Below are 9,410 nucleotides of genomic sequence, written 5' to 3' on the forward strand. Positions count from 1 at the left end.
AAAAGGAGTACAAAGGAGAAGGAAGTAGAGAGCTGGAGATAGGGCGGGGTAATAATCACAAAGCTGGCTATTTGAACAGCAGTTTAGCCGGGGGTGGGCCGGCCGGGCAGGTCCAGGATGGGATGGGCGCTACCCACCCATCCCTCCCCCCTCAACTCCGCCCCCGCTCGCTCCCGTTGTCCGCGCATGCGCACACGCTCCCTGCTCCAAACACCCCCCCCCCCACCTTGTTCCGGGCAGCTCGGCCAAGGTCACGGGAGCCAATGAGATGTTGGGAAAGTTGAAGAGCGCGACAATCCACGCTCCTTCCGCCTCCCCCTTCCCCGTGGCTCTCAGGGGCCTTAGGATCTTGGGCAAGTCCCCTAGCTGTCCGTGCCTCAGTTTCCTGCCTTGTTAAAAGCCCAGGGCCGCCTTGGGGCCTTGCCTGTTGTGCCCTTCGCTCTCTTATCTATACCTCCCCTCCCCCCTCCCCTCTCCTCAGCGCCCCGTGAGGAAAAATAAGGCCGAGTAAAGGGACGCAGCGGGGGGCCGAAGGGTCGGGGGCCTGGGCGGGCCTCCCGGGGCGGCGCTGGAGACGCCGGAAGCGAGCCCCCCGAGGGGGGCATTCGCTCCCTTCCCGGGAAAGCCCCGGGCCTTGGGCCGTCGGGCGGCGCGTCCCACATCCTCTTTCGATGCCCTTGTGACCGGCCCACGCACGTCCCCCACTGGGCTGGCCCGCAAAGGGGAAGAGCTCGGGGTCAGGGCCGTCCCTGGCAGCGCTCAAGAAAAGGCGGCCAGTCCTCGAGCGGCGCTCTGTGTGCTGGGCACCCCGGAGCCTGGCCAGCCTCAGTCCTCCGGCCCTGTCCCCGGGAGGGTACCCCGGAACGCTTAGAGATCGCAGCCTGGGAGCGGAGCCGAGAGGAGAGGAAAGGGAGGGAACAGGTATGTGCTGCGGGAAATCCGTCCTGTGCCAGCCCTCCTGGAGGGATGCCAGGGGATGCTCAGGGTCCCCCGACGGATGGGACGGCCCACGGAGGAGCGGCCACCTTGGAGAGGGAATGGGGAACATCCCAAAGCCTAGCAGCTCTCTAGGCTTAGGGACGATGAAATACCCCCCCCCCCCCCCCCCCCCCCCCCCCGCTAGCCTGACGGGCCAACAAGTTAGGAACTTCCACTTCCCTGGAGGCCATGTTGTCTTTGTTGGGTGGTAGGGGGCCCAGGCAGTGTTGAGAGAGAGCTGTCTATGAAGATGGGGTTCTGGGCCTGCCTATCACCCCTGCTGGCTGGGGGACCCTGGACAGATCACTTAAGCACTCAGTGCTCTAAGCAACTCCCTAGGATAAGTTGAGAGACAGTGTCAGAGTGGCAGTGCCCACTTTCATATACCCCATGCCAGTGGAACCACAGGGTCAGTCCCTATGCTGTGGTGGAAACCTCCTGAACTGGGACACCTCGGTGCTGGTACTGTCTTCAGGACATTTATATGTGGGAAAACATATAAAAGTGATGGAGTTTATTTTAATGATTTTATAGTCTTATATTTTAATGGGGTTCTTATTTTATCCATTCGGTCAACAAGCATTTTTAAAAAATGCCACTATATAACAGACATGAAACAGTCCCCACCTTCAAGGGACTTGTTTTTGATTGGGGAAGACAGAGTGCACATATAATTATATACAGGATGCAGATAAATGGCAGACAAGGGCTGTGGAGGCACCAGAAGCTGATGTGGTTAGGTGATGTGGGAGGTGGCACCTGAGTTGAGTCTTCAAAGCCATCAGAGATTCTATGAAGTGGAGGTAAGGAGGGAGGAGAGCATTCCAGGCATGATGGACAGGCCCTGCAAAAGCACGGAGGGGAGAAATGGGAGGAACAAGAAGGTACCTTATAAGGCGTGGTGAAAGGTAATGATGTATACTAAGCCTGGAAAAGCAGGTTGGGATCAGGGTGTGAGGGACTTGAAGAAGGACCTTGTGTACAGGAATTGGCACTTGACCTGAGCCTCGAAGGAAGTGAGTGACAGTGAGCCAAGAGAGTGTGTTCCTGGGACGGGGGACAGCCTGTGCAAAGGCAAAGAGATGGGAGATTGACTGGGAAAGGGCAAGTAATGTCTGAACCAGCTTTCAATTCTCTGTCCATAAAAATACTTGTCTAGCAGTGGTCTCCAGAGGAGCAGAGCTGGGATGGCATTAGTGACAATCCCTTCACTCATCCTCACTATGCCACTCCATCGCCTCCCACCCTGGCCCACTGGGGCCGCACAGGTAGTATTGGCCCCTGGGGGGGGGGTGGGTCTTTAACCCAACCAGATCCAGACAAAATCGACCCGCTCATCCCTCTGTTTCCACATCTTGGCTCCCAGATCACCTCCTGGCTTGGCTAGGTGCCCTGAGCACCAGTGAATGGAATAAGGGCCCTCCCTCCACCCTTTCGTTTTGGGAGAGAGTGAAGTGAGCCAGGAACAGTGAGATGGCATCCCTGGGGTGTGATCTTGAGTAAACTCATTCCATGGCCTTTCCCACCAGTGATAACGTCTCTTCCCAACTTGCCATCATTCTTCCAGCTTCCACACTTCCCAGTCAGCCATGTCCTCACTCTGGTGATCCCCAATTCCCATCTCTTCTACCTCTCCAATGTCTCTTGTGTACGTCCCCTTCTCTCAACACAACCACAACCTTAGTGCCACCCCTCATCGGCCCTTTCCTAGACTCTCGAAATAGCCTTCTCTTTGGCCTTCCAGTTTCAGGCCTTTCCCCCTCTAATCCCCCTTCCCCACAGCTACAGCACAGGTCTGAACATGTCACTTCCTTACTCAATAAATTCCAGTGACTTCCTGTTAAACCCTGGAATCAGATAGTATTTCATCACCATCTGCCTCCTTCATTCCTACTCAGGAGACACTGAACAAAGCTTGAGGAAATCTCACCACCATAACTGACTTTCCAAGTGGAGCTGGGCCCTCACTGAAGCAGGGCAGTTCTTTTATTCATCCCTAATTGATTCCCTATCTCACCCCAGCAGAAGCTATTCCAAACCTCCTCTTTACTCTTGAAGCCCCTCATACCTCTTCCTCCTCCCTCTGCCTTTCTCAGCAGAGGACCTGGACTCTTTTTTTACTGAAAAAAAATGGAACTCCTCCTTCTCTCATTCTCTCCTCCTTCCCTCCAGTTTTGGACAAAGACAGAGTAGTTCTTGTGGCCAAGGCCACCTCCTCTACATCTCACTTAATCTTACATCCTGCCAATTTACCAGCATACTGCCCCTTTGCTTCTACCCCCCTACCTCAAATGGTCATCCTCTCCCTGTCAACTGCTTGCTTTCTGCTGCCTTCCAACACGATTCTCTTGTCTTTCATTAGACCCTTTCATTCCCTCAACAATCCCCTGGATCTTTCCTGCTATCATTAGACATACTTCTTGTAAATGTTGTTGACCTGCCTCCACCTCCTCTCCTCTCCAACTCCCCAACCCTTTGTAGTCTGGCTTTTAACCTCATCACTCGACTTAAACTGTAGTCTCCAAAGTTGTCAGTGATCTCTTAATGATCCAGTCTGATGAGTTTTTCCCAGTCTTTGTCTGTATCGGCCCATCTGCCAAATCTGGCATTACTTACACCCTTCTCCTGGATGCTCTGCTGTTCTGGGGTTTCCTGACACTTCTCTCCTGCTTTACCTGCCATGTGTCTAACCACTTGTTCTCAGTCTCCTTTGTTGACTTGTCATCTCCAATCCTGGCCCTTAACGGGGGCTGTTCTCCAAGGTCCTGGCCTGGGCCCTCTTCTCCTCTCCCTCTGTGCTGTCTTGGTGACCTCATCGGACCCCAGGACTTTAACTCTTACTGTCTATGTGGATGACTTCCAGATATCCATATTTAGCCCCAGTCTCTCCAGTGAGCTTTTTTAGTTCCACATCATCACTTGCTTATTGGGCACTTGCAACCAGATCTCCCACGGACATGTTGGACTCAAGATATCTAAAACCAAACCCATCACATTTCCCCTCAAATTGTTCCTCCTTCCCTATTTCTGTCAAAGGCACCACTGTCCACCTACTCACCTGGCTCCACAGCCTTGACTTCTTCCTCAGTTCTTCCCTCTGCTTTGCTCTATGCATCTGATCAGTTGCCAGATCTTGCTGTTGCTACCTTCATGTCTCTCCCATCTGACCATTTCTTTCTACTCCCATGGCTACCCCATCTCCTCTCACCTAGATTGCTGCAGTAGCCTTCTGCTTGGTCTCTCTTCCTCCAGCCTCTCCCCGCTCCAGTCCATTTTCTACATTGATGCCAAATGATCTTCCTTAAGTACAGATCTAATCATGTAACTGCCCTACTCAGCCAACTCTAGTGGATCCCCATGGCCTGTAGAATAACCAAAACCAAGCCAAACTCCTCTGTTTAGCTTCCGAATCTCTCCCCAACCTGGCCCCGACCTATCTTCCCAGTGTTTCTGTGTTACTTCCTCTCCCACACTCTGCCATCCTGGACCCAACTGGCCATCTCTCAGTTCATCTCCCCTCTCCATGTTGGTACCGTGCCCATCCCCCATCCCTGGGATGTGTTCTCTCCTCCCCTTCCCCTTAGAAGATGGAACTCAAGCACCACCTTCTGCGTGAAATCTTTGCTGCTCTCACAAAACTGCCTTGGGTTTCACTCCTTTTTATGTCTCTTGGTTCAATCTGGTTACTTGCTTTGATCTGTCCTTGTTGTCTGCCCTTTTAGAATGGAAGCTTTTTGAGAGGAGGAATCCTTAGTGCTTATATTAGCAGCACAGCTCTTGGCACACATAGGAGCAGTTTATTAGTAACTTAATCAAGGTTTGATCTCACATTGTTTCACTTGCTAGTTTTGTAGAAGTTTGTTAATGTCCATAGCTGAATACAGAGATGCGCATTTATTAAGCACTATGTGGCAGGTACTGTGCTGAGCCCAAGGAGTACAGATATCAGAGAGCAAGCTGACGATCCCTGCTTACATTCTAGGGCTGGAAGGCATCGTATCAAAGGCAGCTGGGAAGGGGTGGGGTGTGGGATGGAGATGAAGGGCACGTGGGGTGGAGACCTGGGCAAAGGAAGGGATAACTTACCTCTCAGAGCAGGGGCAGCGAGAGGGCAGATTCCAAGGTTATAGTTGGGGAGGAGATGAGGATGATGGCTGGAGTAGGGGCAGCGTGGGAGAAGATAGTCCACAAATGGCCAGTAGTGTGTGTGTGTGTGTGTGTGTGTGTGTGTGTGTGTGTGACTTATAGATAAGAAAATAGGTATTTAATGGGGGGGACACACGATCATTTTTTTTTTTTTACTGATGGGGTACCCAGTCAAAAAAAATCTGCAGCCCAGTGGTCTATAGGATCCCTACCCCAACTGTTTTCTCAGCGGTCTTATGTGAACTCTTCATTTTCAGGGTTATACTGCACTCTGCTGGTTAGCAGGCTTACTGGGACAAAATGCTTGCAGAAGCCTTCCTACCTGGCCTTCTGTACCAAGAACACACTAAGCCACACCAAGCACACACATGTAAGCAGAACCCCAAGGAGGAAAAGGAAACTTGGACAAACCATCTCCTGGAGAGTGAAGATGTTAAGCTTCCCTCCACTGAAACGAAAAGGCTGGACAGAGGTTGGCCTGCAAGCTGCCCAGAGCACGGTCAAGACACATGCTTGCAGCGATCGGCAGATGGGGCGGCTGTGCCGGGTCAGCAGGGTGCAGCCCTCCAGGGTAATGCATCTGCAGCTTGGCAGATCCCCCAGAGAGCCCCGCTGGAAGAAAATGAGCTGGATCTGTATCGCTCATGGTCCTGCAGCAGCATCTGCCAGAATTATCCTGACCTCCATATTGGGGGGAATCGTGTGGGGCATGCTTATGATTCTGGTTGTTTCATGGACCATGTCCATGATGAGACTTTCACTGGGCCTCTGCTTCTCTCAGAGGACATCCCACTGGGCCATTCTCCCATCCCCAGCAGGCCGCCCCCTGTGGCATACAAATTCCTGCCTGGGGATGAGGTCCGAGAAAGAAGCATCCTTTTCCATGAGCAGCCCCTCTCCAACTCAGTGCTTAATAGCTATGTGGAAAAGAAGGTGGATGAGCTCTACAAGCAAGTTTTCGAAGAGAACTTGACCCGATGCCGCTCTGTGACCAGCCTTGTGGCTTCCAATCTACTGATGGACAACTTGAATCACATCAGCCTTCAGATCTCACAAGAACAAAACATTGAGGTGTCCCGAGCTCGAGAGGCCATCTTACAGTCTATGGCCTTGCGCAGCCTGTACTATGCTTCCAAGGGAAACAGCTCGGAGCTCAGCACTCCCAACCTTCAGATCTCCAGTCAGACAAAGTGGGAGAAGTTGCCAAAGGTGTAGACGATACCCTTTGGGCTGCTGCTGGGGCAGAACATTGACTGCCCCAGTAGCTGTTTTAATTCAACGATGGGGGAGGAGACATTGTTGCATGTGGGGAGATGTTTCTGGAGAGCTCAAAGGGTCACATCAACCCTGGTGCAGTGGAAAGGTGCTGAATTCAGCTTTTTTGGACTCACTTTCCAATCGTGGCACTACCATTGCCTACTACCATTGTGACAGGAATGCCAAATTGCAGAATCGTGAAGCCAAAAAGGACCTTTGAAGGGTGTAGTACAAACCATAAGCAAAAAACCCATAATCCTTACTGTACCATACCCAACAAAGGGTCATCTAGCATCTTTGTGAAGCTCTCTTGGGAGAGAAGAACCTCCTACTTCTAGAGGCAGCCCATTGCAATTATGGAAACCTTTCATTCCATCACACCTGGATTTACCCCTTTGCACTTTGTGCTTGATGTTTCTCGTTTTGCATTCTGGGGCCAAACTGAACAAGTCAGATCTCTTTTCTTAATAACAGTTCTTTGAATACTTGAAGGTAGCAATCATGTTTTCCCCACAGTCTTGTCTTCTCCAAACTAAACATTCCTATTTCCTTTAACTGATTTTCACATGGCAGAGACTCAAGGCCTCTTGTTCACCACTAGGGTATGTTACAAAGGGGAGTCTTTGTCTGGTATGAATTGGATTGGATGGTCATTGGATCCCCTTCCAACTCTGAGATCCTATGAGTCTGTAATTCTGTGAAATTGCTGTCTCTCTTTGGGCATCAGTTTCCTTCTATGTAAAATAAAAGTTTGAATTTGATAGCCTTGAAGGTCCCTTCAAACTCTTAGTTCCTGGTCCTGGGTCTGGAGAGCAAGTACCATTAACCTTGTTTTACACATGAGGAAAGTAAGGCCTAAGAGAGTTTAAGTGACTTGCCCGAGGTAACTTTTCAAGGAAACAGAGCTGGGACTCTGCCAGTACTACAGGATAGCTACAGGATAGCTATATGGGTTGAACCCCCCCTTTAAATGATGATAGTGTGATAGAAGTAACTTTGAGATGCTCAATTGTTTTTTGTTTCAAAGGATGCCTGCTTCATTTACTCCCATACTTCCCCCTTGCCTCTGCCTTCCCATTGGCAGCTTTGTTTGCTACTGCAATAAGGGGAGCCTGGGCAGCTCAGACAGCCAGAGGCAGAGCCAGGGTCAGCACATCCGCTTAGCAGTTCTGCACTGAAGGATGCCAAGGGATGGGACAACATTTACTCTTGAGAGTGGGCTACTGAGGGGAGCAGAACTTCACAGACCAGAAGCTTCACCAGCAGGCTGTTCACTAAGTTAGGGTTTTGCCCCTCTCTGATTTAGGTCTTAGCCACAGTGATTGAAACATTAGCCTGTGAATGCCCCCAAGGACTTTTGGAATTTGGTGAAGCTGGGCCTCCAACAGTAGAGGTCCACAGATGACCAATAGTGGTTCCTCACCAGCTTGTCCTCCAGGTTCCCCAGCCAGATAGGACTTGGCCATGCTAACATACCTTCATGTCCTTAGTGAGGCATTGGAAGAGGACTTGGGTGTCACAGTTCCTCAAATCATAGGACCTAAAGTTGGAATGGGACTTACAGAGCATCAGTTTCACTCCAGTCCTCTTATAGATGAAGAAACCGAGGTCCAAAGAAGGGAGTTCATTTGTCCAAGATCATACAGCTAACACTTAGCAGATCTGAGATTTGAACCAGGTCTTTTGACTCCAAAGCCAGTGCTTGTCTTGGGCTCCAGCAACATGGAGAGGAAAAGGGAGCTGCATGTAACAGTGTACTTGGTGTTGAAACTTGATGCTTTTGCAATGTTTTGAGATAGCCATTGGCAGTATTTTTTCATTGATGTGATTCATAGAACGTTAGAGCCATAAGGGACCTCAGAGACCAGCTCATATAACTGTTTCATTTTATAAAAAAGGAAAATGAGCCCAGAGAGGGTAAGTGACTTGGTCAAAGTCACACCATGGTGGAAAGGCAGAGCTAAGTCTCATAGCCAGATAACTTGACTCCAAGTGCAGCACTCTTTCTCCTGGGACATTGAAGGGAGATGAATACAGAGAAAGTGGGTTGATTGTTTACCGCTATAGGACAGAGGAGGCTCCTTGGTGGCCTTTCTCCAGAGTGGGATCCACAGTCTTGCCTATAAGATTATACGGTAGCTTTTTGGGTTGTCCTCTGGTCTTCTGGTAGGAGATTGCTAGTTGCTGGCCTTGAATAGAGCTTTATGAGATTATGAAATCCAGGTAGTAAAATATTGCTGAAAGAGCAAGATACCTATGTTGACTTGCAAACAAAGCCACAGCCCTCCTCTCATCTCACTGGCCCACAAGCTTACTTTTGCCAGGCTTTCTGTTCACGTCATTGAAGGTCATGAAGTTGGAAAGGTTGCTCAGCACACGTTGTTACTCACCTCCGGCATGGACAAGCTGGTGAAGGGATATTGAAGAGGACAAGAGTTTCCTTAATGAACTATGGAACCATTGCCACTTACTTGGGGTCTCTGCCTTAGTCTACTCCTCTGTAAAACAGGATAATAGCAGTTACCCTAAAGCAGGGCTGCAAAGACTAAAAAGATGACATGTTTTTAAAGCACTTTTGATTTATGTCATAGGAGTTCTGCTTGTGCTGTGTCTTGGCAAGTGAGAATGGCGCAGCAATACCTCATCCAACTGTTGGTAGACTTGGACTCTTTGGGCACTCCTAGAAGAATCCCAGGGGTCAAGATTTTGGAAAAACTGACTGAGTGAATTGAAAATACTGACAAGCAAAGATTCGTTTTTCTATTTCTTTTTTAAGTTTATTTGTTTTTAATGGAAAGGTCACCACAATGGCAAAATTAATTAATGCTTCAAATGTATCAACTTTGTTGATGTAAATAAAGAATAATCAGCCAATATCACTAGTGTGGACAGTTTTTCTGACACAATATTTAGACTAACACTGAACTTGTGAGAACAAGTGATTGTCATAAATAACGAGGAGCATACTAAGAGTTGAACAAGACACTACCTACTTTTAACCTACTCTCTAATTAAAAATGTAATTTAGA

At 49.5% G+C, this 9,410-nt stretch overlaps 1 protein-coding gene across 1 annotated transcript; it reads left to right on the forward strand.

Moving 5' to 3' along the window:
- The first annotated feature begins 285 nt into the window (after positions 1-285).
- LOC122734079 (TLR adapter interacting with SLC15A4 on the lysosome-like) lies at positions 286-7,851 on the forward strand. Its single transcript, XM_043974766.1, has 2 exons — positions 286-921; positions 5,382-7,851. Exon 2 carries the CDS (start codon positions 5,425-5,427, stop codon positions 6,337-6,339), a length of 915 nt encoding a protein of 304 aa, XP_043830701.1. The 5' UTR covers positions 286-921; positions 5,382-5,424; the 3' UTR covers positions 6,340-7,851.
- The last annotated feature ends 1,559 nt before the right edge of the window (positions 7,852-9,410 follow it).

Source organism: Dromiciops gliroides, chromosome X (genome assembly GCF_019393635.1).
Source record: "Dromiciops gliroides isolate mDroGli1 chromosome X, mDroGli1.pri, whole genome shotgun sequence".
Taxonomy (NCBI): Eukaryota; Metazoa; Chordata; class Mammalia; order Microbiotheria; family Microbiotheriidae; genus Dromiciops; species Dromiciops gliroides.

Coding starts and splice junctions, on each gene's coding strand:
- LOC122734079 (XM_043974766.1), top strand. CDS start 5,425: ATGCTTGCAGAAGCCTTCCTACCTGGCCTTCTGTACCAAGAACACACT.